The sequence below is a fragment of the Equus przewalskii genome, chromosome 20 (assembly GCF_037783145.1).
Source record: "Equus przewalskii isolate Varuska chromosome 20, EquPr2, whole genome shotgun sequence".
Lineage (NCBI taxonomy): Eukaryota > Metazoa > Chordata > Mammalia > Perissodactyla > Equidae > Equus > Equus przewalskii.
Window position 1 is genome coordinate 2,595,513 of NC_091850.1, and position 27,795 is coordinate 2,623,307.

A 27,795-nucleotide genomic window follows, 5' to 3' on the forward strand; every position below is an offset into this window, starting at 1 on the left:
GGCGGGGCGGGCTCCGGTGTCAGCGTCTGAGTCGCAGGTGGCGGCGGGCACGGGGCTCGGCCCGAGCTCGGGAGGTGAGTGCGGTCTCCGGGACTCCCCCGAAACCCCCTGGCCCCGGAGCCCCCCGTGCACACCGCGCCCGACAGCCCTGGTGGCCTCGGGGGGCAAAGGCGCGGCGGGGCGGTAGGGATGGCGAATAGGAGGTGGGGGCTGCGCGGCGGGCGCCCCGACCGCCTCCCTGGTGATAATCGGGGGTCCGCGGAGCGAGATAGGGACCCCTCCCCAATTCTCCCGTCTCCTGACCTGGAACCAGAGCGTGCAGGGGCCGCCTAAGACGCGAGACCCCTCCCCAAATCCGTTTATTCTAAGCCTAAACCTGGGTCTGAGGTCAGGGCTGCAAAGATGGGGGCGCCGCTCCCTCTCCAGCCTGGGACCCAGGACAGTCGCAGTGGAGACCACCTCCAATTTTTCTGCTCCCATCTCTGGCCTGCAGACCCCAGGGGACCAAGATGAGGAACCCTCTTCCCGTTTTCTCCACTATAAACCCCAATCGAGGCCTGGTGAGGGAGCTGGGGGTCCCCTGACCCCTCCTCTAGACTGTCCTATCCCAGCCCCCTCCACAAGGATGGGGGTGCATTTCACTGGCACCCTCTGCAGGGACCCCAAGGTTGGAATTCTGAGGAGGGGGTCAGCGTGGGTCCCTTGCCTGGCAGGGACTGGCCAGGCCAGGTCTGGAAGGGCCTGGATCATGGACTTGGGGGTGGTCCCTGCCTCAGTGGGGGGTGGGCAGTGAGCATCTGTTCCCTGGGATTAAAATAAATTGAGGTAAATTAGGATCTTGCAGGCTGACTGCCAGTGGGGTGTGGAGGAGGGTTGGAGGGTGGGCGGCCCCTCCATCTGCCTTGGATCCTGAGAGTCGCCTGCCCCAGCCGCAGTGGGGACCAGGAGGTGGCTTCGAGTGGACCTGCCTCACTGGTGACCTTGGGCAGGTGACAGCACCTCCCTGAGCCTCGGTTCCCTCCTTTGAAAGTGGGGTTGGGGCGCAGAGCCTGTATCCCACAGATTCTGGAACCCACCCACCCCATCTTTTGACCATGTCTGACTCCACCCTTTTGCTTAAGATGTCACTGGTTTGGGGGTGAGAGAGAAATGGATTTGGAGCCCCCCATATGCCTTGCTGGCCTCTGACCCTCAGTTTCCTGCACTGCAAAATGGGTTGCTGGTCAGTCACACGCTGGCCTTGCTAGAAGGGCTGCTCTGCCAGACAGTAAAGCATACTGCCAAGCTGCCATTGTGAGAACAGGGGCCCCGCCACCCTGGTCGCAGCGGCGCGACTGCCCAGGGCACGCCCTGACCCACATACCGTCACCCACGCCAGGGGCGAGCCGGTTCCTGAGCAGGGTCCTGGGTGGGAGGAGGCGGGAGGTGCCCGGCCAGCCCGTGCCCTGCCCCTTGGAGCTTGTCCCTGTGGTGGGCTCAGGGCAGCCCTGGGCTGGGCGGCAGACACCCCCAGCTTCAAAGCCGGCCCCCTGCGTGTGGTTTGGCCCCCTGCGCCTTGGCCTGTTCTTCCGCAAAATGGGCTGAATCCCCCTTGGGAGCTCGGAGCTGACTGTGGGAGGGGGAGTGCTGTAAAGGCAGACGTGGTCATTATAACCCTAATTACAGTATTGGTGATCATAAACGGGTACACAGCTGGAGTCTGCAAGGGTGTTGCCTGCTGTGCCTTCAGAGGCGGGCAGTCAGGTACACAGTTGGTGCTCAGTAGGTGTTTGCCAATGAAGCAATGAAGAGGGAGGGGCCCAGTGGGGAGGACTGAAAATTCCTGGGCTTGAGCTCAGGTGCCTGCTTGACTGCCCAGTTGCTGTGTAAGTGGAGCCTGTGCCCCAGTTTCCCTGTTGGGGTGATGGCTGGGATGAGACCCTGCCTCAAGGTGCTGTGGTGAGAATCAAGGCAGACAGTGCAAAGGGTCCCGGCCCTGGTGTCCAGGCGAGAGTGCAGGAAACACAGGACGGAGCTGCTCATGGAAACTTCGCAGCACCTGCACAGGCCAAGCGCCCGGTTCCTGAAAAGACAGAAAACCCCCCAAACTGGCCCTACTGTGCGCAAACTGGAGTCCGGGGGCAGCAAAAGGTCAGATCCTGTTTCACCGGCCCCTGGAGGTCCAGAGAGGTCAGGGGTTGCCCAAGGTCGCCCAGCAGGAGGTCAGGGGCTCCGGACGCCTGGCCAGGAGCACGAACGAACGAGCCCTGCCTTCTTTGGCGGTTCCTGTCCTGTTGTATCTGTTCCCGGGCCTGCTTGACCACTCAACCTGGCTCAGAGCCCTGGGTTTCTGGGAATGGGTGCTTGGGAGGCAGGATCTCCAGGCACTGCCCGGGGCTCATGTCAGACACCCTCGGGAGGACTCTGTTCCCTGCTTCCAGCACCCAGAGGATGGGGGCATCCAGGTCAGTCAAGAACCTGCTGTGTGACCTTGGGCAAGTCCCTGTTCATCTCTGGGCTTTGCCCTGGTGCTGCAGAGGCCAGGAGACCTGGGCCTGAGCAGGCTGACTTCTCCATCAGATGCGGTGACCACGGTGTCTCGGGTATAGTACTTTTAGGGGTCTATGAAGATATTTTAACTTCTTTTAAAATCAGAAGGAAACACATGAGCTTTGGGGTCAAAGAAAACATGTTAATATATGATATAAACATGTTCACCTTTGTGCCAGTGCCGTTGTAAATATAGTTAAATTTCTTTTTTTAATGGAGGAAAGGGCCCGAAGCAAAAGTGCCTCGGGTCCATGAGCATCCTAATGCAGCCCCGGGTGGGAGTGTCGGTGCTGCCGTTCGCAGGCTGTGCAACCTCGGGCAAGTGGACTCCCCTCTCTGAGTCTTGGTTTCACCTCTGTGAAGCAGGCATCATTGGTCCACCTTGGGATGACGAGATGTGGAAAGCTTAGCCCAGGGTTGCACTCAGTTTGTGGGTGCTATGATTTCACAATTGTTGTCACGATTGTCATTTGTTTGGTACTAATAGCCCCAGGCTGCGGGCCTCACATCAGGGGCCTCTGTTTGCCCACGGCCCTCGCAGCTCCAGGGAGGTGCCAGGGGTGCCGGTCTGGGGGAGGCGAGGTGGCTGTTGGGCGGTGGGCGGGGCGGGCTGAGCTTCCTGTCCCCCAGCACAGGGGCCGCGCTCGTGCTGACGGAAGTGGCAGGCCGTGTGGCTCTCTCCTGTGCCCGCCGCGTCCGACGGCGCTCGCTGCCCTGTCTGGTGAGTTCGAGCTCCCGGGAGGCCCCCTTGCCCCTCCTCACCCCTCAGTGGCAGGAGGGAGGCCTCTCTGCCGGGCCCAGGTTTCAGGAGAAACAGCAGGTGTCACTTCCTGGGCCGGGCCTGGCTGTGCGGGCCACCCTGCGCCCCCGGGACGGCTCTGAGTTGTGGGGTGGGGTGCGGGCGGCAGAGGAGACATGGAGACCCGGGGCCACATGTCATGGTTCAAACAGGAGTTCTTTGGCAGACAGGCCAGGGACACAATGACGGTGAGCCGGGGACCGTGAGTGACCTCTCTGGGCCTCAGTGTGCTCCTCTGTAAAGTGGGGCTGGGTCTCTGCCCGGGCAGGGGGCGCAGCGCCCAGCCTGGCTCCGTGGGGGAGGGGCGGGCCACTGGAGCCGGGAGCACAGTGGTGAGTCCTGGTGTCTGGGCCCCCAGGGTCCTCCAGAGCAGCGCCCTGTGGCGGGACTTTCTGCATCTGTGCTGTGCAGCAGGACGGCCCCCAGCCCCATGCGCTGCTGCGCCCCGGAAGCAAGGCTGGCACAGCTGAGGGGCTGGGCGCTAATTGTCTTTGAGTTCACTTGGTTTAAAATTAAGTGGCCGCGTGGGGCAGGCGGTCCCACATGGGCCAGGGCAGCTCTGAGGGGTGTGGAGATGCTCAGGGTCTAGGTCGTGGCCAGAGACTGAGAAATGAGATGGAATTTCGGGTTCTCCCCCTCAGGATGTGGGCCCAGCATGCTCCCCTCCAGACTGGGTTTCCTCAGGGGCTGTGCTGGGGCCTGAAGTCGCTCAGGGGCCCCAGCACCACCCAGCAGCGGGTGATGGTGGGGAATGTTGGATGAGTCAAATAATATTTTGCTTGGTGAACTCCTATTCATACTTTAAATCCCCAGCTCCCATGTCCCCTACTTCAGTCCAGGCTCCTCCAGTCCTTGTTTCTCCATGTGACCCTGCCCTGACCCTGCAGGACCATGGGGTGTCTGTGTCCAGCACTGTTCCACTAGACTGGGGGCTCCTCAGGGACCAGGCCCAGGGCTGAATCAGCTCAGGGAGCCTCGCATTGTCCTGCCCAGAGTGGTCACGTGGTGGGTGCCGGGTGACTCATAGAAGTCAAGGGACTAGGGGCCAGAGGATAATGGGTCAAATTAAACTCACTTTCAAGATTAGGTAAACTGAGGCTCAGTTCCAGCAGCCTTGTCCAAGGTCCTTGCTCAGTCTTTTCCCGATGAGGCCCAGGGAGCTTTCCCGGCCTGCGCTCGCCATCCCATCCCGGCTGCCTCTGCGCCCTGGGCTCCCAGCTGCTGCTGAGCTGCCCGAGGGATCATGAATTATGGATGAGGCCTGGGGCTCCAGTGACGGTGACGAGCCAGCCTCCAGAGCACGCCAAGGACACTGAGTGTCCCTCCCTCCCTGGGTGGCTCAGCCCAGCCCTCTCTGCATGGCGGCCTGGGGTGCCCCAGCAAGACCCCTTCGAGGTGTTCTGTCTTGTTTTGCAGATGGGGAAACTGAGGCACAGAGCTGGACAGTGACTCAGACACCAGGTGAACACTGGCTTCTGGGGAGCAGGGTTGGGTGTCAGCTGGGTCACCATGGTGAGGGGTGAGCTCTCCATCCCAGGAGTGTGCATGAGGCAGGCACTGTTGTGGAGGGATTCAGACACCCTGAGGGGCCCCGACCCCCAATGTGGCCTACCACTGGCCCAGTGTCCATCTCTCACCAGACCCTGTTCCCGCAGGAGCTGCCCAGCGTGGAGCTGAGTGCTCAGGTCTGGACTCAGCTGGCCCAGAGTACAAGTCACTTCCTGGCTGTCTGACCTTGGCAAGTGGCTTCCCCTCTGAGGGGTGGGACTCATACATGAGATGGCCCAGAGCTTTTCTGCCCGGGCAAGAGCTCATCCAGTAAACACCCCCCACCACCAAGTGAACTCCTATTCATACTTAAAAACCCAAACTCCCATGCCCCTTCCTCTAGTCTGGGCTCTCCCAGCCCCTATCCCTCCACCTAGTCCAGCTTTGACCCCACTGGACTAGGGGCATCTGTATCCAGCTCTGTCCCCCTAGACTGGGGGCTACTTGGAGGCGAGGCCTGGGGCTGAATCATCTCAGAGGCCCTGGCATACTTCTACACTTGGGGCTTTTGGTTCTTCCTCCATCCTTTCTCTCCCTCCTCCACAGAGAGGACAGTTGGAATTTCCCCTCCTCAGGCTCTCAGCTGGCCGTTACTCTGCAGCTCAAACTTGCCTCTCTCTCTGGACAGGCACCAGGCACTAGACAGAAGCCTGCAGGGGTCTCCACAGAGGCCATCGGGATGTCGTATTTTGGGGAGCATTTTTGGGTAAGTAAGACCCACTCTTATTTTGATGGGGGTTCCTGGCAGAGCTGTGGAGGCTTTTATGGAAATGGGGGAAGCTGGTGGCTTGTGGGCAGAGTCTTGGGCAGGTGGAGGGTCTGCAGGGCGTAGAAGTTAAAGTGCGAAGAGTCAGGCTGGGTTTGAGTCTACACCCCCAGACCGCACAGGCCTTGTGACCTTGGGCAAGTCACACCTTGAACAACAGGGACCTGAGGTCCGGAGGACTCTCTCACCTGAAGCTGCAGGCAAGAGAGTGCAGTCAGGGCTGGGCGGGACCTCCGGGATCCGGCTCATTCCGGCTGGGAATTCCCACGTCTGCCACGTCCCCGGAGAGTTGGGGGTTTTCTTGACTCCGTCTCTGGGGGCCCCTGCCCCTCTGCCCCCAGGCGGGGGACCGCATGCTGTGACCCCAGGGCACCCAGGGAGGGGGCCTTGTTCTCATTCCTCCCCTCCCTCTCCCCCTGCCACCACCAGCCCACGCGCAGCCACCTCTGCGAGATGCTGGGGCTCCCTCCCAGCCCTGACCCCAAGGAGGCCCCCAGTTGGGGGGACACAGTGCCAGCCAGACCCCGCCAGCCCTGCCTGCAGAGTCAGCCTGGAGCCAGCCTTAGGGCCCAGAGGAGGAGCCCGGCTTCGAAGGCTGCCATGTTCAGGGATGGCAGAGAGCCATTCCAGGCAGGGGAACAGCCTGGGCAGAGGCCTGGAGGTGTGACACTCGGTGGCTAGTTGAGGGAACAAGGACTCCTCCTTCAGGGCCAGGCTAATGGGGAGCCACAGAGGATGTGTGACCAGGAGAGTCAGGGAAGGACCAGGGCAGAAAGCCCCTTCCTCAGTTGCAGGCCCTGAGCTTGCGAGAGGAAGCCCGTTGCTAGGCAACTGGTTGCCCCTGGCAACAGGCCTGTCTCCCTCCCCAGCTGGGGCTCCTCTTACTGGCACTTGCTTTCTTAAAGGGGCCGCACCCCTTCCCACCTTTGGAGGGCCTGATCTCCACCTCCTCCCCAAGGGTCAGGGTCCCAGGCTTTGCCTCTGAATGGCTGTGTGACCCCGATGAGGGGCTGCCCCTCTCTGAGCCTCTGTTGGTGCCTATGTGTAAGGGGGTTGACCATTTGAGGATCATTCATCGCCCACATTTTGGAACCCTGACAGCAGCACCTACATTTATTTTAAGTTTCTTTTAATGGCATGAGGCACCTACATTTATTTTAAATTCTTTTTAATTGCATGAGGCATGCAAGCTCGATGCAGCAAATTCAGATCAGCAAAGAGAAAATAGCAGCCACCCCCAGGCCGCCCCCAGCCAAAGATAGCTTGGTGCACAGTGGGATTTGAACTGGGCTCTGCTGGGATGACTTTGCATCTCAAGGCCTCAGTTTCCCCATCTGGGAAGGCAGAGACACTCTCACCTCCCCGGGACTCAGAGAGTGCCCCTGGAATATCTGTTTCTTTTAATCTATTGTTTGCATTGGTGGGTCTTTGCTGGATGACGCTGGGGCCCTGTCTGGCCTGAGAGAGGCTCATCAGGAAAGATCAAGCCAAACAGGGATGCCCCAGTCCTGTTGGGTCAAGGCAGGGCTGGAGGCATAGAGGGCACTGGGGAGCCATGGGGGAAGTGTGAGAGGGAGAGAGACCTGATCAGGCTGTGTTAGAATGATCCCTCGGGGCTGGTGTGGGGGCGAGACTGGAGTCCAGAGGTTCCGATAGGAGACACAGGCCAGAGACAGCCCCTCCCAGGACCCTCGGCTGCCAGCCCAGCCCGAGGGAGGCAGACACTGCTGGGGGCTTTGCCAGGCCTGGGAAACGGGCCAGCGTTTGGCTCCAAGTCAGCCCCAGATGCTGGCCTGGGCGGCGGTGCCTGGTGCGGCCTCCCCCGAGGATCCCCTGGGCAGGGCGTGGGGCTGTGGGCTGTTTGCTGTGCAAGAGGCCCTGTGTCCGGCCCCGCCCCGGCCTCATCTCGCCAAGACCCATGGGAGTTGGGCGCTGTCATTGTCCCCATTTGTCAGATGAGGTAACCGAGGCCCAGAGAGGTGAAGTCACTGGCCTAAAGTGACCCAGTGCATAGAAGGAGGATTTGGCAGTGGAACCGTGGAAGTACAGCACTAGACTTGAGAAGAGAAAAAATATATTCCTGGGGCGCTGGCGGGATGGACAGTGGACACTCAGGGAAGTGGGGTGTGAGGAGGGTCTGAGAAGGTTCCTGAAGGAGGCGGGCCTGGCAGTCACCCTTGGGAGCTGGCCGGGTTTGGATGGGTGGGCAGCAGTGCGGGCTGGCAGCCGCGGGCGCCGGGAGGGCACAGCCTTCGCACTGTTTACTGTGTTGCTGGTGAGGCCAAGAGGAAGCCGCGAGATGAGGGGGGAAGGCATCTCCAGACGAAGGACTATGCATTTCAGCAGCTGGTGGGCAGTCGGGAGCCATTGATGGTTCTAGAATGAGCGACTGTGGGGAGGTGTGGGCTTGATGCTGTCCTGGGTCTGCGCGATCTTGCTGCGGTTGCTCCATTGGTGCAGCAAGACGGTTCCGGGGCTCCCTGGACGCAGGTCGCCGCTGTCTGAGAGGAGCACTGCGGAGACCCTTCCCAAGCCAACGGGGAAAGTGAAGAAGCAGTTACCACTCATTTATATGGGACAAAAGTTTTGAGCCTTCTCAGACCCAAAACATCACCCGCCTAAATAAAGCGAGAAAAAGCCCAGCCGCTCGGGACGCGGCTCCAAGCCGGGTGGCCGCCGCCGCCGCCTCGCCTCGCGGGGGCCGGGCCCACACGCTGAGCGCCGTTTGCGCTGTTCGTCTTTTTGCGTAAAAGCGAGAGTTCCCTGGGATTGTCCCGTTAGCAAGGACAGGCCCTGGGCTAGGTCCTTTGCAAAGGCCAAGTGGCGTGAGGGAAACTCGCAGACGGCGGGGAAAACTATTCTCTGACGGGGACCTCTGACTGTCGCCTTCGGGCGTCCCCGTCCCGGAGGGGGACCCGCAGCTGGAGAAGGAGGGAGGAAACGGCCGGTGCAGAGGGCCTGCTGGAGCTGCGGGGCCGCCCCGGGGCCCGGGCGGGACTCAGCGCATCGCCTCCCTCCGGAGCCGCCGCCGTCAGCCCTAAGTGTGGGCCTCGCGCCCTGCCCGCGGCTGGTCTTCCCTGGGGACGGGACCTGGCCGGCGTCAAAACAGAGCTGGTGCCTTGTTTGTGCCCTCCCGGTGGCGCGGGGGCCGCTTTCCATTTGGAATAGTGGTAGGAGTGGCCCTTTTGAATCAATGTATGTAGAGAAGAAACATGGGTGAATTTAAAGGCAATGTTAACTAACACCGTGAGTTAGCAAAAATTTGAGGTGCCCGTGGGACCATGATGCGGCTCGTCTTGGTGTTTCCTTCATCCCCATGGGAGAGGTAGATGACTCCCTGCCCCCGTCCTAACCAGGAGCCACTAAAGGTTCACAGAGGGCCGGTGACTTGCGTGGATCGCAGTGCTGACGCCAGAACTGGGAGGAAAGAGGGTTTGTGAGGCAGCAGCAGGCACCCGGTAGCGGCTCTGTTCCCACCAGCACCAGGTAACAGCAGATTAACCCATTTGTTCACTTAGTCAACGAACTCAAATGGCCTTCCTGTGCTCTACCCTGTCCTGGACATTGCTGGTCATGAGAGAGGTGTCAGACCCAGACCCTACTCTGGGGATCTCAGAGAGGGCGTTTCCATGTTGAAGAGAACAGAAAACACAACTACAGTTAGTTAAATAACCGGGGTTACAGCAACTCACAAAAGTTGAAAAGTTGTGGGATAGTGATGCTTCCAGGGTTAGTTTGATCCAGCAACCCGACTCAACACCGTTTTTTTATTCAGACTCTCTCGGGTTCAGCTTCTTTCCAAAGTTCATGGTTCCACTTGGCTTCCAATAGTTCCTGTGCCCACATAATTCCTCTTTTAAGGAAAGATGCAGACAGAGAAACACAGGGGAAGAGACTGATTGAGGCAGAAAAAAAGAGGCAGAGAGAAAGAGAGAGAGAAAGATGGAGACACAAAGATAGACACAGTGAGACAACCAGCGAAAGAGAACGTCTCTCCCTCAACTATGGGACAAAAATTCCAAGCTTCTTTCTGATTCGACCAACTTATAGCCCATGAACCAATCCTTGTGACCAGGGGGAAATGCAACGGGTTGATTGGCTTAGGCCTGAACTAACCACTACAGCCAAGGGGATGGACTTCTGCTGGTTGACTCCTGTCCACGCCCCTGTTGCTCGGCGACTCTGATGCCGTCTCCACCCCCTTCCTCAATCTCCACCCCCATCCCCTGCAGGGCGAGAAGAACCATGGCTTTGACGTCTTGTACCAAAGCATGAAGCAGGGACCCGTCTCCACCAAGGAGCTGGCCGACTTCATCCGGGAGAGGTGAGGTCCCCGTGCCCCACCCACCCCGCGGCCCTGCCCTGGCCCCGCCCTCCTTCCCCTGCCCCGCCCACGTCAGGCCCCGCCCACAGCCCTGCCCCCACTGCCCTGCCCTGGCCCCGCCCTCCCTCCCCTGCCCCGCCCATGTCACGGCCACGCCCACAACCCTGCAGCCACGCCCCCTCACGGCCCTGCCCTGGCCACGCCCTGCCCGGTCGGTCGGGATCCCCGCGGGCTGCGGGAAACCAGCGGTTCTCAGCACTGTCGGCCTCAGGCCCCCTGTAAGCAACACTCCCCGGGTTTCTAACGCCTCCTGCTAAAGAGACCATACCATGACCCACTTACGAGGGAATTTTGAAAACTCGATCTCGTGCCCTGAGGATGATAAAACACGTGTGTGATGAAATAATCTACATTTCAGCATGTAAATACATGCTCCGATGTCCGTGCCCCAGAAAACATGATAAACTCAAATTGCAAGACAGCCTCTGCTGCCCAGCACCCGGTTGCTGGAGACCCGTTCCTTCTGGGCGGTCCGCGTGTTCATCGCCAGCTTTTTCTCTTTGTGGCTGTCAGGCGGGCCGGCCGAGCCGTACAGGACGGGGCCACGCTTTCTGTCGTGGGCCTGGAGCACCTGGGTCCATCCGCTGTTACCCGTGGTACCCCATGGGCACCTCTCCCAAAAAGTGCCCTCGTGGGTGATCGGCTGTAACTGGCACATTGCCGCCCCAAACAAAACTGAGGTTCTGTTAGTCAGGAGGAAACCGCGCGCGGTCAGCATTTAGCAGTGTCTGTCCAGAAGGAGAAAGGAAATATGGGTTTGTCTCCTGCAATTAGATGAGACAGAGCATATGAAGTATTGATAATATGTGCTCAAAAAATATTCCACCTGCTGCCGCGACCGCCGTTAGTGAATGCATTGCTTAAGGATGAAAACCTCTCCCATGCGTTTCTAAAACGCCGCCCCCTGCCTGAGGACTGTACCATCCTCCCTGAGAGCCACTGCTCAGACGTTTGAGATGGAGAAACTGAGGCCCAGGGGGGTGGGGCCTCTTCCAAGGTTGCCCGGAGCCTTCCCCATCTTTTCCCGTCGTCCTACCCAGGGCCACCATCGAGGAGACCTACTCGAAGGCGATGGCAAAGCTTTCCAAGCTGGCCAGCAACGGGACCCCCATGGGGTGAGTAGGCCGTGGTGGGACCCTGGGGCATCGGGAGCATGTGCCGGGGGGGACATCTCCTCAGATGCAATGTGTAGAACAGGGGCCGTCCTTCTACTTACGGGGCTAGCTGGACAGAGGACCGCATCTCGTCCGTTCTCTCAAAACTCATTCGTTCATTCATTCATTGAACGAATATTTACTGAGCATGTACTGTGGGCCAGGCACCGATCTAGGCACCAGAGGCCCAGTGCCAATTACAACAGATAAAACCCCTGGTCACTTTTATGCTGTGTACATCTGGTGTGTGTGGTAAGACAGATGTTAACCACACATGAGCAAAATCCTTCCTGGGGTGCACATGCCAGGAAGGGAAGAGGAGCAGGAGAGACCGGGCTTCCTCTGTGAGGGGCCCTGCTTTGTGAGTTGAGACCTTAATGATGACAAGGAGTCAGCCACGGGTGTCCAAGGGACAGAGACCCACTCAGGCGGCTCAGCCAGTGCAAAGGCCCTGAGGCAGTAATGCACTTGGCATGTTCAAGGACGAGTCAAGAGGCTGGCACAACGGCAGGGCCTGGACAAGGTGGAGATGGGGGGTAGGGGATAGGGGGTGGGATGAAGGTGGACGGGGCCACGGGGCCCAACACACAGGTGACTTTCAGACAAGGATGTGATGTGGTTCCACTGGTATTTTGCAAAGTTCCCTGTGGCTGCTGTGGGGCAAAGATTCTGTCAGGCAGCAATGGAGGCAGCAGGGAGGGAAGGCAGCCCCTCCTGCTGAGGTGGGAAAGCCCCTCAAACTTGGTTTGGGCGGGTTGGGTCTTAGCTGCCCACGAGTAGCAGGTGAGTCCTGTAGTCCAGTGAGGACTCCAGGGCCTCAGGGCCTGGATTTACATCCCAGCTCTGATGTTCATTTGCTGAGAGGCCTTGGGTGAGTTATGGAGCCTCCGTGCCTCAGTTTCCCTCTCTGTCATAGGCCTGCCTCGTGTGGTTGCAACAGGGATTAAATGAGATAATATGTGTCCACGCTTAACAGGGCCCAGTAGGTACCTGAGCCAATGCCGGCTGAGCTGTCTGGCCCCGGGGGGTTGAGCCTGCTGGGCCTTGGGTACAACTCCACCTGTTTCCAGGACCTTCGCCCCACTCTGGGAGGTCTTCCGTGTCTCCTCGGACAAGCTGGCACTCTGCCATCTGGAGCTGACGCGGAAGCTGCAGGACCTCATCAAGGACGTGCTCCGCTACGGGGAGGAACAGCTCAAGGCTCACAAGAAGGTGTGTGCCACTGTGCCGGCCGATGGGGGCTGCCCATGGCTCTCGGGATCCCAGGCCTCATGGGGCCTCAGGACCTCCGGCCCCTGTGCCTCTGAGAATTCGGTTAAGTCCACAGCATCAAACCCGCAATCTCACAGACCTGAGCAGTGCTGAGTTTCAGACTCTCAAAACTGTAGACCAGGGGTCTGCAAACTACGGCCCGAGGGCCGGATGGATGCAGCCTGCCGCCCATGTTTGTACAGCCCCAGGGCGAAGAATGCTTTTTACATTTTTAAATGGTTGGGGAAAATATCAAAAGGTGATTTCATGACACGTGAAAATTATGTGACACTCAGATTTCAGAGCCAGTAAATAAACTTTTATTGGTTCTGTCAGTTTAGAAAGCAAATTTAGCTATTTTATCTCACAATGAGTTTATTCACTAATAGCCAAAAGAATTGCAATTCTGGCTGTGCATGCTGTGGTGAACCACAGGCAAATCCAGGAAGAAAGGAGGGGAGCTGCTTTTTAGAGAAAAGGGGAGAGCGGGGAAGGGATGCTCTAAAGCAAAGTTCACTGGGAGAAAGTGACAGTTCACGGGCAACGGCTTCTCATTCGTTGAGCTGTGGCGTTTCTCATGGCTGGGCTGTGGCGTTTCTCATTGGCTGAGCTGTGGCGTTTCTCATTGGCTGGGCTGTGGCATTTCTCATTGGTTGGGCTGTGGCATTTCTCATTGGCTGGGCTGTGGCGTTTCTCATTGGCTGGGCTGTGGCGTTTCTCATTGGCTGGGCTGTGGCGTTTCTCACTGGCTGGGCTGTGGCATTTCTCATTGGCTGGGCTGTTGCCAGGTGGGGAGAGAAGTCTTCCTTCAGTAGTAAAGTAGTTGTACTTCCTGTCTGAGGGTAAGTCCCTCTCTTCCTGTTTGCTGTAATTGATGGTGTCTGAGGGGTGAGAGCTCCCCCTGCAGGCCTTCCCGGCTCCAGTTTGGTTAAGGTTCTTTTGCTAATTTCCACGTTTCATGGCCACGTCGCTTTGAGACCATGTTGTCTGTGGCTGTTTTCAAGCTGCAGTGAGTCGAGTGTGACAAGCCCAACACAGTTACTGTCTGTCCCTTTACAGAAAAAGTTTGCTGACCCCTGATCTTGAGCTACAGATCTTGTTATTTGACATTTCTGGCCTCTTGCAAACCTAGAATCTTGGAAGGTTTGAGCCTTAGACTCTCAGGATCCCAAGATGTTCGAAGCTTATAATTCTAGAGTCATAGATGCTTTGCATTTCCAGAGCCTGAGAGCCTTCGATTTTTAACCTCATTAACAAAGGGAGTTGGTAGTACTTAATGCCACTGAACTGTAGGCTTAAAATGGTTAAGATGGTAAATTTTATGTTATGTGTATTTAGCCGCAATTTTTTTTAAAGTTGGGGGACAGTGAAGTTTTCTGCGGGCTGATACGCAACTGTATTGGGAGCGGACTATTAGGTGCGAGTTAAGCAGCAGGGGCTGCTGTCGCTGGTCATAAAGAAGGGGCGGACCGGGACATTTGACTGTGTACGGACGGTGATTTCTGGAGAAGTTTTCAAGGCATGATGGGGGCTCCTAGGCAGGGCCTGGGAGGCTGGGGATCAGCTGCGGGAGGTCAAAACTGAAAACTTTCTGAAATATGAGTTATGTGTAAATATAAAAAGGCTTATGTTTAAAAAGTTAAAAATTTTGAAAATGATAGAATCCTCAGAAAAAGTCCTCTTGGACTCGCACAGAGCGTTTGGGAGGCTGGGAGTTTCGCAGGGTGCCCCCGAGGTGCGCTCGGCACCCACCGCCCCGCTGGCCGCCCCTGCAGTGCAAGGAGGAAGCCGTGGGCACGCTGGATGCCGTGCAGGTCCTCGCGGGCGTCAGCCAGCTCCTGCCCAAGTCCCGCGAGAACTACCTGAACCGCTGCATGGACCAGGAGCGGCTGCGGAGGGAGAGCACCAACCAGAAGGAGATGGACAAGGTGGGCCCGTGGCCGCAGGGTCCCCGGAGTCGGCCGAGCGGCAGCGGGGCTGCCTGGTGGGGGCGGGAAAATGTGTCACAGAGCGATGGACATTGACCCCGCGTGTGTCCACCACACCCGGGCGCCCCAAGGAGTCTCCCTGCCGGGAGCTGCGGCCACGCGGAACCGCCCCGAGTGTCCCCTCCCGACGCCGCCGCGTCCTTCGCCTCCTAGGCCGAGACCAAGACCAAGAAGGCGGCGGAGAGCCTGCGGCGCTCGGTGGAAAAGTACAATTCGGCCCGCGCCGACTTTGAGCAGAAGATGCTGGACTCGGCTCTGGTAAGACCGGGCGTCCGGACCTCGGAGAGCGACGCGTTCCTGGGCCCAGCACGCTGTGGCCTCCGGAACGCTCGACCCCCAGGAGGCTTAGAATCACAGGCCTAAAGCGGTAGAACCCGAGAGCCGGTTGGCTGTCGTTCTGTTGTTGACGCTGTCATTATTTCAAAAGCCAAATAATTTTTGTGCCTCGGTTTCCCTGTCTGTAAAATGGGGACAGTAACAGCACCTGCCTCATCGCTGCTGTGAAGATTTAATGTCACTATATGGAAAGTTTTCAGACTAGTATGCCGTGCATAGAAATCACTCTATAAGGTATTATTATGTTATTATTTCTATTATTATTGATGAGGTTTTTGAACAAGACAGGGCAGGGTTGAGAAGCTTAGAGTCTCCTGACATTTCTTGGTGGCTAAAAGGCCTGGATTCTGGTCCAGCCTCCATTCCTCACCAGCTGTGCAACCTTTAGCAAGGCATTGCAACTCTCTGGGTCTCTGTCCACCCGAATGTATGAAAAGCAGATTGCAATCTCAGGATTAGGAATCAGCTTTTTCCCTCCTGATTTTGCAAGTGATAAAAACCTTCATTCAAGCTGACAAGGAAGATTATAGGCTCAGGGAACTGAAAAGTTTGAGAGGAGAGCTTCAGGCATGGCTGGATCCAGGTGCTTAAATGGTGTTGGCAGGAAGTTGTGCCTCTCTGCTTTTCAAGTCTGTTTTCCTCCCTGGGGGGGCTTCACTCCCAAGCAGACATGCCCTCCTGGGTGTGTGTTTATATGTGTATGTGTGCAGCAAAGTGGCCCCCATTGGCCCCCACATACATCCCACCAACTCATTGACTCAGGGTGTGAAAGTGTCTGTTTTCCCATAGTTCCAGCAAAAGTCACAGGGCAGACTCTCATTGGCTTTTCCCCAAACCTATCACTGATGACAGGAGGTTGGAACGTTCTGATTGGTCAGGCTGGGTCACATGGCCACTCCTCCCGGCCTCCACTTTCCTGTCTGCCCCTCCCCTCCTGCCTTAGCGCTTCCAAGCCCTGGAGGAGACGCACCTGCGGCACATGAAGGCGCTGCTGGGCTCCTACGCCCACTCGGTGGAGAACACCCACGTGCAGATCGGGCAGGTGAGCGGGCGCGCGGGATGGGCCCGGGCTGCTGGGCAAGGGGGCCCAGCCTCGCCTGGTCACGCCGGCCGCCCCCACCCAGGTGCACGAGGAGTTTAAGCAGAACATAGAGAACGTCAGCGTGGAGATGCTGCTGCGCAAGTTCGCGGAGAGCAAGGGCACGGGCCGCGAGAAGCCTGGTGAGCCAGGAGCTGGTGAGGTCGGGCTGCGGGCCTGGCTGCAGGGAGGGCACAGGACTCAGGAGGCAGGAGAGTCAACCTCGCTGGGCCTCGGTCTCATCATCAGGAAAATGGGCTGATGGCAGATCTAACTCCACAGCCCAACAGGAAGAGGGTCTGATGCCTGATCTTGTGTGTGAATCTCTTGCAACCAGATACCAGAAGGGCCTTGAATGCCAGGCTCAGCTGTTCTGGCTCTACCCCGATGGCCCAAGGGAGCCATTGAGGGTTGTTGAGCAGATGGCCCATTTGAAAAGGCCTACGTGCAGGGTCTGGGAAGAGTTGAGAACAAGTTTGGGGTCACATCTCGGTTTGTGTCTTTTCTTCATCTCTCACTGTGTGACCTTGGACATCTGTCTTGACTTCTCTGAGCCCTAGGTTCCTCATCTGTAAAGTAGGGGTGATAATGATCCCCACCTAATGGTGTTGTGAACATTCAGTCATTTGATGCAGGTAAAGGGCAAAGTGTGTGCCTGGCACATAGTAGGCACTCATTAAATGCTAGCACGTGGCTTATATCCCCAAGTCTAGTCAACCACCGAAGTCTGTCCTTTCTCTCTCCTGTCTCTATAGTTCAGCCCCGGCTCAGGCCACCTCTCCTTGTGTGGGCCTCCTCTCTCGTGCTCCTCGGGCTCCAGATCACCTTCCATGGCTCCCCATTGCCCTTAGGAGAGAGTCCCAGCTCCTCACCCTGGCACTTGAGGCGCAGCCCAGTGCACAGACTCGTGGTCCAGCCCCTGACCCACCCAGCTTCCACCCAGAAATGCTGGAATGCCTGGAAGCGACTCAGGCATCACCCGTTTTAGTCCATCCCCAGGTGGCACCACCTGGCCTGGGCCAGAACCCTTGGCCTGTGCCCCTCAGGCCCATCCCAGGGGCTGGTTTGGCATCTGGGCTTGCGCAGCAGACGCTGTCCAGCGGCCAGGGGTGCACGCTGCCCCTCCCGGCCGGCCTGCCCCGGCTGAGCCGCCCCGTCTCATCTGTCCCAGGCCCCCTGGACTTCGAGGCGTACAGCACAGCAGCCCTGCAGGAAGGCAAGTACGTCTGGGCCGGCCGCCCAGGCTGCGCGGCGGTGGGCGGGGGGCGGCCTGAGCACGAGGGCGCCCGGCTCAGCGCCCCCTCTGTCCTCAGCCATGAAGCGGCTGCGGGCCGCCAAGGCCTTTCGCCTCCCGGGACTGAGCCGGCGCGAGCGGGAGCCACCTGCAGCTGCGTGAGAAGCCCCCGCCCGGCCCCAGCCCAGGCTAGCCCGGGACCCCCCCTGCCCAGGCTAGCCCAGAAGTCCCCTGCTTAGGGTAGCCCAGGAGTACCTCTGTCCCAGGCTAGCTCAATAGTACCACTGTCCGAGCTAGTCCAGAATTCTTCCTTTTGCCAAGGCTAGACCAGGGGCTGCCTTTCCCAGACAGCAAGGATGACCCCTGCCCTGGCTAGCCCAGGATGCTTCTCTTTGCCGAGGCTAGCCCCATAATTCCCCTGCCAAGCCTCGCCCCTGCGTTCCCTACCTTCTCAGGACAGCCATTCAGACTAGCTCCAGGGGTCCTCCCCGTCCAAGCTGTTTGAGAACACCCCCTGCTCACCAACTCCAGATTCACTGCCCCCGCCCAAGCGAGCTCCAGGGTCCCACTGCCTGCAGGGCTAGCTCAGGGCAATGTCGCAGCAGGGGCCACCCCCAGGGGCCATGGCCAGTGTCAGGGCTGAGGAAGGGGCCAGGTGAGGTGGGCAAGCCAACACCAACATCTGTCTCTCCATCCCCAGAGACGCCCTGGAGCCCGGGTCAGGGGTGAGTGCGGGGGGAGGCCGGTGGGGCTGCCAGCGGGAGGGGTCAGCCCCCACCGCCCCAGCTCCAGGGGGCCAGGGCCTGGGTCACATCCCTTCTTGGCTGTAACCTCCCGTGGACCACGTGGGAGGACTGACGTCCCCACTTGGCCTCAATCCCGCCCCGCAGCACGGGCAGGGGCATGGTCTGTACCCCAGGAACCCCCGGCCCGGGGAAGGGCATTATTGCCATTGGGCTGGTTTTCAGTCAGAGTCAGGGCCCCGGGGGCACGTGGCAGCGTGGGATGGGGGAGGCTCAGCCTGGAAGCCTGACTACCGCCTTGTCCCCCCAGACGTGTGCAGAGGTGGACGAAGAAGGTTTCACTGTCCGGCCTGATGTGACCCAGAACAATATCCTGGCGCCCCCTGGGGGCAGTTGTTGGCACAGCAAGGACAAAGCTCTGTCCACAGTGATTCCCTCCACCATTAGCCACTCTGTGTACACCATGGGGGAGCCTCCAGTGTGGATGAAGCAGATCCAAATGCAGATCCTTCCCACATGGGGCCTGGGTTGGGAAAGAGGGAGAGAGAGCAGCTGGGATACCCCAGAGGGGGAGCCAAGAGGGCTTCCTGGAGGAGAGGGCACCAGTGTTAGAGTTTAGCAGCTGGACAGGAGTTCACTAGTTCGGGCAGGGTGTGCTTGTGCAAAGCCTTGGGTGGGAGTGGGAGTTGGGGTTGAAAAACATGGTGTCAGGGCCGAGGGGGCCAGAGGGGAGGGGTGGGACTGTGCAGGGCCTTGAAGGGTTTGAGCGGGAGGGGATGTGGTCCATTGAGGGCCTCCCAGTAGGAGCCCCGGGCTGGCATCTGCTTGGCCCTTGACCGCAGCGCAGGCACAGCCGAGCCCTCCCGCTGCTCGTCCAGCGACTCCGACTTCGACGACGACGAGCCCCGCAAGTTCTACGTGCACATCAAGCCGGTCCCGGCCCGGGCGCCGGCCTGCAGCCCCGAGGCGGCCACCGCGCAGCTCCGGGCCACGGCGGGCAGCCTCATCCTCCCTCCCGGCCCAGGGGTGAGGCGGGCGAGGGGCGCTCCAGGTAGGGCTGGGCGGGGTGGACGCGCCGGCCTGATGCCCCCTCTTTGTCCACAGGGCACCATGAAACGCCACTCCTCACGTGAGTAGCCTGTTAAGGGGCCTTCAGTCTGGGGAGGAGCAGGCGGAGGAGGGGCGGGGCCTGGAGTGTGGGTGTGGCGTCAAATCCCAGCTCTGCTCCGTGACTTGGGGCAGGCTGCCGACCCGCTCGGACCCTCAGTCTCCTATTCTGTAAAATGGGGTCATTATGAACATTAAAGGGGAGCTGAAAGGGGCAGTTGGGGCCAAGAACGAAGCCCAGCCTGGGGGCAGGCTGCCTCGGGTTTGAGCCCCCCTCTGCCTGGTCGGTCACCTCGAGCAGCTGGCCGGGCGGCCTGTGCAGCGGGGGCCCCACAGGCGGGGCGGCGGGAAGGCTCAGGGGTGTCTCTCGTAGGTGACGCTGCTGGGAAACCACAGAGGCCTCGATCCGCCCCGAGGACTGGCAGGTGGGCTCCGTGGGGTGGGCCATGGGCTCACGCGAGGCCAGGTGGCAGCCGTCCCTTCCCCCCTCCGCCTGCCCTGCTGCCTGCCCGCCTCTGCCGCCCCTTCCCTCGCCCTGGGGGACTGAGCCCTTAGTCACCGTGCGGTGGCATTGGGGAGCACCTGCTATGTACTTGTGCTGTTCTGGGCTCTGGGGCCACGTGACCAAGACCCCTTCCCAGAGTCGCGTTCTGGTGGCTCAGATTTTAAGAATAGCAAGTAAGTTCGAGGATTCCAACCCTTCTGAGTGCTGTGAAAAGCTAAAGCAGGCGATGTGAGGAAGGACAGGGCTGGGCAACTTTAGTTGGGGCAGTGGTAGAGAGCTTTTCAGGGGGAGATTTGAACAGGGGCAGGAGGTGGCCACAGGGAGAGCCGAGAGGGCCGAGCTCCAGACCTAGAGCAGCGTGTGCAAAGGCCCTGAGGTGGGAGGAGGCCTGGAAACAACGGGACTCTCCCCTCTCGTCCCCTCCGGCCCCAGCTGTGCAGAGAAGCTGCAGTCGGACGAGCAAGTTTCCAAGAACCTCTTTGGGCCGCCCCTAGAGGCGGCCTTTGACCACGAAGATTTTACAGGTGAAGGAGGTAGGGGCTGGGGGCGTGGGCGTGGCCAACGGGAGAATGGGTGGGGCCTTGCAAGGGCAGGCGGCCGGGCCAGGCTGGAGGGAGGATGGGGAGTCCTTTGCTTTGGGGGTCAGTGGGAAGGTAGACGGGTCGGTGTGAGGCTGGGCGGGGCCTTGTGGGAGCGGGGGTGGCTGTGGGTGGATGGGCGGTGTCGGCGGAGATGCAGGCGACCAGAGGGCGCGGCTGGGGGCGGGCCCTCCCTCGGCGTGGGCGTGGCCTCGGAGGCGGGGGGTTGCGTGTGGGCGGGGTCTGGAGCTGGCCGCCCGCTCTCCTCCAGGCTCCAGCAGCCTCGGCTTCACCTCCAGCCCCTCGCCTTTCTCGTCCTCGTCGCCCGAGAACGTGGAGGACTCCGGCCTGGACTCGCCGTCCCACGCGGCGCCCGGCCCCTCCCCGGATTCCTGGGCCCCCTGCCCGGGCACCCCGCAGAGCCCTGCTGGCTGTAGGGCGCCGCCCCCGGAGTCGAGGGGGACACGGCCCGTGCAACCGTCGGACTCGCCCCAGCCCCTCGCGCCATCCCCGGGCCCCTGGGGGCTGGAGGCTGTGGCCGGAGGAGGTGAGTCCAGCGCCCGAGTTATCCGAGCCCTGGGGGGAGGATTGAGAGCCTGCTGTGACCAGCGCCCCAACTGGGGCACTCAGCAGGGACTGAGGTGGCAGAAACCCCGACCCTCGAAGGGACAATAATGAGAGGGATATTGAACAAGGCAGGAGGTGACAGGTTCTGGGCGAGGACTTGGAAAGGTGGGGCCTCTCTAAGGAAGGGACATCTGAGCTGAGATTTGATGGAGATGAGGATGTTCCCAGAAGAGGGCACAGCCCATGCAAAGGCCCTGGGGTGGGACCAGGCTTGAGGAACTGCCAGGTGACCTGTGTGGCTAGAACAGAGTGATGAGAGGGAGAAGGTGACGGGCTGTCAGCAGGGCCTGGTCGTCCCTGGGAGAGATGTGTCTTACCCCCAGCAAGGTAGGAGCCATGGGAGGGAGAGCTGTGAGCAGCTGAGGGGCCCTGGCTCAGGTTGCCCGTGCCTTCTGCCGGCATGGGGGTGAGGGCAGGAGCTGGAGCCCAGGGAGGTGAGTCTAGGCAGGTGGCGATGGGGTCACTGTGGGGAAAGACAGATTCGGGGTGAGAGCACAGAGGAATCAGGGTGCACAGCCCAAGGGCAGCTGGCAGGACCCGGGAGGGACAGGGAGGGTAGGGAGGAAGAAGCTGGGGGGGCATGTCGAGGCAGGGCCTTTCCCTGTCACGTGGACCGTGGACACCGAGTTCCGGGAGGCCAGGCTGAGGCCCCCATGGGCAGCTGCATGAGGAGGTCATCAGAGCTGAGGGGAGAGGAGAGGGCCCAGCGCGGCGTGGGGGAGCGGCCGGGCGGGGCAGTGGGCTCCTGGGGCCTGAGGCAGAGAGAACGTGGGCTGTGACCACGAGATCCCAGCGCTGGTGACAGGGTGCTTGGCGCTCTCCATGGTTAAAGAAAACCCCGGCTGGAGCCAGGTCAAGGGAGGTTCAGGGGGAGTGAGTGTAGACCACGAGTGTGGACAAGTCGAGTCGTTGAGCTTCACTGTAGAACAGGGATTCTCGGGGCCGACCCGGTGGTACAGCCGTTAAGTGCGCACGTTCGGCTTCGGCGGCCCGGGATTCGCCGGTTCGGATCCCGGGTGCGGACATGGCACCGCTTGGCACGCCATGCTGTGGTAGGAGTCCCACATATAAAGTAGAGGAAGATGGGCACAGATGTTAGCTCAGGGCCAGTCTTCCTCAAAAAAAAAAAAAAAAAGATTAAAAAATAATAATAAAATTTAAAAAAGAACAGGGATTCTCAGCTGGGCCGATTCTGCCCCCCAGGGGACACTTGGCAACATCACCACTGATACTAGATTGTCCTCACTGAGGGGGGCAGGGCGGTGCTACTGGCCTCTGGTGGGGGGAGGCCAGGGATGCTGCTCCCCACCTTCACACACACAGCAGCCCCCCTGCAGAAGGGACCCCGAGTGTCAGCTGGGCTGTTGGGAGGCCCTGGCCGGAGGGCAGCACAGCCTGGCCTGTAGGTGGGACGGAGGTGGGTGAGCCCGCGGAGGTGGATGGGGCAGAGCAGAGGACCCAGGGAAGCGGAGCGGGCGGGTCTTGGGTGTTACACCACGATTAGTTAACTTAGAAGAGTGAGACTCAGACATGGGCCCGGGTAGGAGGCCACGCTCATACTCTCAGAGCATGAAGGTCACAAAATTGCCTGATACTGGATAAAAACCCTCTGCCAAATTGCCCTGTAGCATGCCTGCCTCCGAAGCATCCAATCCTTGCTTGCATACCTCCAGGGACAGGGAGCTCACCCCTCATTGGGCCACCAGTCTGGTGTCTGGGCGGTTCAGGGTTGTGGATGGCATCTGCGGTCCTGTCTGACACCTCTGAAGCCCCAGGACTTCAGACCAGCAGGAGGTCTCCCAAAAATAAGCCCAACTCCCAGCTTTTGGCTGAGTCCCTCCCCTGGGGAGGCTCAGGAGGCACAGGGCAGTGTCTCAGCCACGTCTGTTCTCACGCTCACTCCCCAGACCTGATGCCTGCGCCTGGCGAGCTCACAGCCAGGGACGGCCTGGCAGCGCCACCCCGGAGAGCCCGCTCCAGGAAGGTGTCCTGCCCCCTCGCACGCAGCAGCGGGGACCTGGTAGGGTGTGGGGCGTGGCAGGAGCCGGGCTGGGGTTGCCCCGGGCCAGCATCAGCGCTGCTCCTGGGGGCTTCACAGCCCAGTCTGTCTCCTTCCCTTCCAGTCTCGGTCCCTCAGCCCCTCGCCACTGGGCTCCTCGGCCCCCAGCACAGTTCCAGAACGGCCCAGCTTCTCCTCCCAGACAGGCCACGGTGCGTGACCCTCTCAGGGCTCGGTTTCCCCTTTCTGCTGTGGGTGGGTGGCTGAGAGGTATGACGGAGGCCCCCTTGGCAGAGGGCGGGTTCCGGGGCCTCATCCTTGTGCTCACGCCATCTGTCTGTCCCCCATTTCCTCCCCACCACACCCAGGAGTCTCCCGGGGCCCAAGCCCTGTGGTCCTGGGCTCCCAGGATGCCCTGCCCGTGGCCACTGCCTTCACCGAGTATGTCCACGCCTACTTCCGGGGCCACAGCCCCAGGTACGCAGTAAAGGGGGATGGTGCAGACAGTGACAGGGCAGACAGAGCTCCCGGAGGGCTATGCGTCTGGGTTCCACCAGGAGCAACCTTTCGGTGTGCTTCATGACCTCCTTTCCCGTGGGAGGGCCTCGAATACTGAGCAGAGCAACCAGGTCCCTGCCCCAAGGGCAGTGGGAGCCATGGAGTGCATGTGAGCAGGGCTAGGCATCGTTGTCACAGTTTAGAGGAACTCCTCTCAGGTCCCTGTGGGCATTGAACTGAAGGGAGCAAGACCACAGGGCAGACCCATGGAGGGGGCAGGTTAGGGGTGAATTGAGGGGCCACGGATCATCTGGGGGTGGCACCCAGCAGCAAAGACCTTAAAATCAAACCACAAAGAGGAGGAGAGTATTAGACATGAAACCCAAGTTGAGGACAGTTGCAAGACTAAATGTTTTGCTTTGAGTTTCCTGGTGGCCTAGGGGAAAAGAGAACTAGGGAAGGAGGAGTTCCTGCCTCCTTCAGCCAGTGTGGATTTTTCCTGGTGCCTGGATTGCTGTCCAGCCAGGGAAGCAAGGGGAGGAGGTTGGGGATGAGGGTGTTGGGCATGGTCATGACCTTGCTGCTTCTGAGGGGCTGGGGAGCCACAGGCTGCAGTGGAGCTGCGAGAAAGGGTAGGCTGAGGTGCCAGGCAGAGCCCTGAGCCAACACTCCGTCCCCTCACACCCACCCCAGCTGCCTGGCTCGGGTAACTGGGGAGCTGACCATGACCTTCCCTGCCGGCATCGTGCGTGTGTTCAGTGGGACCCCACCCCCGCCGGTCCTCAGCTTCCGCCTCGTGCACACGACCCGCATTGAGCACTTCCAGCCCAATGCTGAGCTGCTCTTCAGGTACAGCGGGAGGAAGAGAGGCAGGGGCAGAGGGTCCCAGAAACTGGTGGAGGCTAGGAGCTCCCCAGCTCTGAATTCCTGCTCTGCTTTTTGGGATTTGCTGTGTAGCCCTGGACAAGTCGCTCTTCCTCTCTGAACCTTCCTTCCCTTCCCTCCTTTGCTCCCCACCCTGTCCCTTCTCCGGGGTCATGCTTTGCTGGGCCCAAGCGTGGGAATCCACATCCTTAGGAAGCCCCTGGGGTAGCCGGCTGCTGGGGGCCCTGGGAAAGCATCTCCTGAGGGTTGGAGTGAATGATTTCTGGTCTCTGCAGTGACCCCTCCCAGAGCGACCCTGAGACCAAAGACTTCTGGCTCAACATGGCGGCTCTGACGGACGCCCTGCAGCGCCAGGCAGAGCAGAACCCGGCTGCCTCCTACTACAATGTGGTGCTCCTACGATACCAGGTGGGATTCCGAGTGGGCCCGGCCGGCCGGGGCGGGGCAGAGGCGGGGCGGGGCGGGGTGGAGGAGCCGAGGCGGGGCGGAGTGGAGGAGCGGGGGCGGGGCAGAGGCGGGGGCGGGGCGGAGGAGCGGGGGGCGGGGCGGGGGGCGGGGCGGGGGGGGCGGGGGGGCGGGGCGGAGGCGGGGCGGGGCGGGGCGGGGTGGAGGAGCCGAGGCGGGGCGGGGTGGAGGAGCCGAGGCGGGGCGGGGTGGAGGAGCGGGGGCGGGGCGGAGGCGGGGGCGGGGCGGGGCGGAGGAGCGGGGGGCGGGGCGGAGGAGCGGGGGGCGGGGGGGCGGGGCGGAGGCGGGGCCGGGGCGGGGTGGAGGAGCCGAGGCGGGGCGGGGTGGAGGGGCGGGGGCGGGGCGGGAGGGCGGGGCGGGGCGGGGCGGGGCGGAGGAGCGGGGGGGCGGAGGCGGGGCGGAGGAGCGGGGGGGCGGGGGGGGGCGGGGCGGGGCGATCCGCATCAGGGAGAGGCCGGCGGCTGGGGGCGGCTGGGGGCGGCTGGGGGCGGCTGGGGGCGGCAGGCGGCCGGGCAGGGAGGTGGCTGTGGGGGCCGGGCCGCCTCCTGCGAGGGCGCCGTCGTGCCCACCCTGCCCGGCGCGGGGCCGCGGGCCCTTGTTAGGGGAGGCCCCGCCCTGCTGTCTGCCGGAAACGCGGGGCGATGCAGGCTGTGAACGGCAGCGCCGCCGGGCGGAGCAGGGGAAGGGCCCTGGGGGCGGTGACTGCGGGGCAGAGTTCGGTCGGCTGCAGGGCGGCGAGCCCGGGTCGCGGTGTGGAATAGTGCCCGTGGCGGGACGGCATGGCGCTAGCCGCGTGCTCCCCCCGTTCTCGCCCCCCAGTTCTCGCGCCCGGGCCCGCAGGCCGTGCCCCTGCAGCTGAGCGCGCACTGGCAGTGCGGGGCGGCCCTCACTCAGGTCTCGGTGGAGTACAGCTACCGGCCTGGAGCCACGGCCGTGCCCACGCCGCTCACCAACGTCCAGATCCTGCTGCCTGTGGGGGAGCCGGTGACCAACGTGCGCCTGCAGCCGGCCGCCACTTGGTGAGGGTGTGCGGGAGGCCAAGGGAGGCTCGGCAGTGCGGCCAGGGCCCCTTGGAGCAGCAGCTGGGGTCTGCCCTAGGCCTGCCCGCCCCGAGCTCTCACGGCTTACGCGAGGGTGCTGTTCCTGACAATGAGAATGTCCCGCACCGAGAGCTCCAGGGTGTCCCGCGTGTGGCACACGCTCTGCCTGCGGGCCCTTAGTGGTCCCTCCCCTACGGGGGCTGAGGCCTAGGAGGCTGGGCGCTGGCTCAGGCTGCCCAGGGCTGCCTCCCACCCGGGGCTCGCGGCCGCGGCTCTTCCTCCCAGTGCACCATTCCCCTTGTTTTGTGCAAAGGGCAGAACCTGCCACGAAGGCAGACTTATAGGTCCAAAGGCATCACCTAAAGATGCTTCGAGGGTGCAGGTCCCTCAAGTGCCAGCTGTGCCTTAACCCACCCCCATTTCACAGATGGCGAAACTGAGGCAAGGGGGGGGACCTGGTTTGCTCAGGTCGTGTAGCCAAGAGGTGATGGAGCTGGGACCCCGGGCTCCCAGTGTTCTCTCCAGGGGAGACCTGACCAAGCTTCTCTTGATGCCAGGAACCTGGAGGAGAAGCGACTCCTATGGAAGCTTCCAGATGTGTCCGAGGCAGGGGGTGAGTTAGGGTTGTGCTGAGGGCTCAGGTGGAGGAGCTTATATACACTGAGGGAGAATTGGGGATGTACCAGGAGTGGGGCAGTGTGGGCATCCAGACGGGCTTGACAGGGCTCTGACAACATTGGGGGACAGGGCATGCTGGGGGCAGGCAGGTGCAAAGACCCTGAGGCAGGACCTCTTTGCAAATCACGCACAGCCCCATGGGACCAAAGGAAAAGGGTGCGGGGGTACAGAGGCCACAGATCAACAGGCTTGGGTGTCAGGTGGAGGAGGAGCCCAGGTCACAGCGGGACCAGAGCTGGGGGATGGGCCCCACTGACCTCAGGCTTCCCCAGGCTCTGGCTGCCTGTCTGCCAGCTGGGAGCCATGCTCGGGGCCCAGCACACCCAGCCCCGTGGCCGCTCAGTTCACCAGTGAGGGGGCCACTCTGTCGGGCGTGGACCTGGAGCTGGTGGGCAGCGGCTACCGCATGTCGCTGGTAAAGAGGAGGTTCGCCACAGGTATTTGCCCGCCCTGTGGCCACGCCGGGCCTGAGCGCCGCCCTGTGCTCCTGCGGGCTGCGGCGGGGGAGGCATTTGGGGTGCTTGGGCAGGAGAGGCAGTGTTGGGGCCTGGAGACCCAGGATGGGGGGCACGGGTGGGGAGGGGTGGTCAGGGCCCCACTGGGAGGATCAGGAGGGGCTGTCCCCTGGGGGGAACAAGAAGCCCCACTGCCACCCCACCCCCACCCCATTCTCCTGCCCTCACAAGGGGCCACCCGGGCCTGGGGCTGTGGGAACAGTGAGTCAGGGGTGATGTGAGGAGAGTTGGGGGACCCCAGGGAGGGGCAGGGGACCCGCTCCCCTCACTGCCCCGCCCCACAGGGATGTACCTGGTGAGCTGCTGAGCCCACAGAGGCCCTGGCGGCTGCTCTGCGCTGTGTCCTGGTGCTCGCCCACAGCTCCCTGCCCTCTGCGGACCCTGGGGCCCCTGACTCCGCCGACGCCCCGCCTCCCTGGAGAGGCGCCCACGGCCAGCCTGGCTGGGCCTGAGATTCACTCCTGCTCACGCCAGCGCCCACACAGGTCCTTGGACTTTTATGTTCTTTGAATAAACACTTTATTTTCTAATAAAATAAACGACAAGCCTTTTCCTGCTTCAGGTAGTTTCTTTCATGTCGTCAGAGAGGAGAGGAAGACCACGGGTGGGTGGGGATATTTAATATTCCCAACTTCCCCCTGCCTCCCCGCCCCGAACCTGTGTGCAGTGATACCGAGGGAGAGAAGCCAGACCAGGGCACTCCCAGCCCCATGAACCCCTCCAGTCCTGTGACTCGGAGCTGGGCCGTGGAAGGGATGGAGACTAGAGGAACCCAGAGTGGGCATTGGAAGACTTCCTAAGGAGGGGACATTATAAATGGGGCTTTGAGGTATGAGCAGGAGTTTGTAAAATGAGGTTGGCCATCCAGGCAGAGAAATGGTGAGTTGTGGGTTCCATGAGGAAGCAATTAGTCAAGCCACAGGTGTTGACTGAGCACCTGCTGTGTGCCAGGCAATTAGAGACACGGCTGTGAGCACAACAAAGCTCTCGGAAGCCATGAAGGTGTGAAGCCAAAAGGCCTGGGTTAGAACCTGCTTGGCCCCTGTGGCTGTGTGACTTTGAGCAAGCAGCTTGAGCTCCCGGGCCTC

General features: G+C 61.1%; 1 protein-coding gene across 15 annotated transcripts; it reads left to right on the forward strand.

The window, feature by feature from the left end:
• On the forward strand, window positions 1-27,257 carry FCHO1 (FCH and mu domain containing endocytic adaptor 1). 15 transcript variants are annotated; one of them, XM_070586559.1, is made up of 30 exons: window positions 29-74; window positions 3,165-3,250; window positions 4,745-4,789; window positions 4,984-5,066; window positions 5,505-5,582; window positions 8,999-9,128; window positions 9,875-9,966; window positions 11,067-11,141; window positions 12,251-12,392; window positions 14,207-14,359; window positions 14,573-14,677; window positions 15,699-15,797; window positions 15,880-15,976; window positions 17,005-17,049; window positions 17,147-17,225; window positions 17,768-17,792; window positions 18,121-18,178; window positions 18,658-18,939; window positions 19,291-19,342; window positions 19,855-19,955; window positions 20,272-20,547; window positions 22,535-22,647; window positions 22,751-22,838; window positions 22,995-23,103; window positions 23,818-23,973; window positions 24,285-24,417; window positions 25,294-25,493; window positions 26,072-26,127; window positions 26,465-26,629; window positions 26,992-27,257. In XM_070586559.1, the coding sequence occupies exons 7-30, from the start codon at window positions 9,914-9,916 to the stop codon at window positions 27,012-27,014; spliced, it is 2,685 nt and encodes an 894-aa protein (XP_070442660.1). In that variant the 5' UTR covers window positions 29-74; window positions 3,165-3,250; window positions 4,745-4,789; window positions 4,984-5,066; window positions 5,505-5,582; window positions 8,999-9,128; window positions 9,875-9,913; the 3' UTR covers window positions 27,015-27,257. The 15 variants fall into 15 exon arrangements, with proteins under 15 accessions (XP_070442658.1, XP_070442664.1, XP_070442665.1 ...); XM_070586554.1 differs by lacking the exon at window positions 8,999-9,128; XM_070586560.1 differs by lacking the exon at window positions 3,165-3,250.
• The last annotated feature ends 538 nt before the right edge of the window (window positions 27,258-27,795 follow it).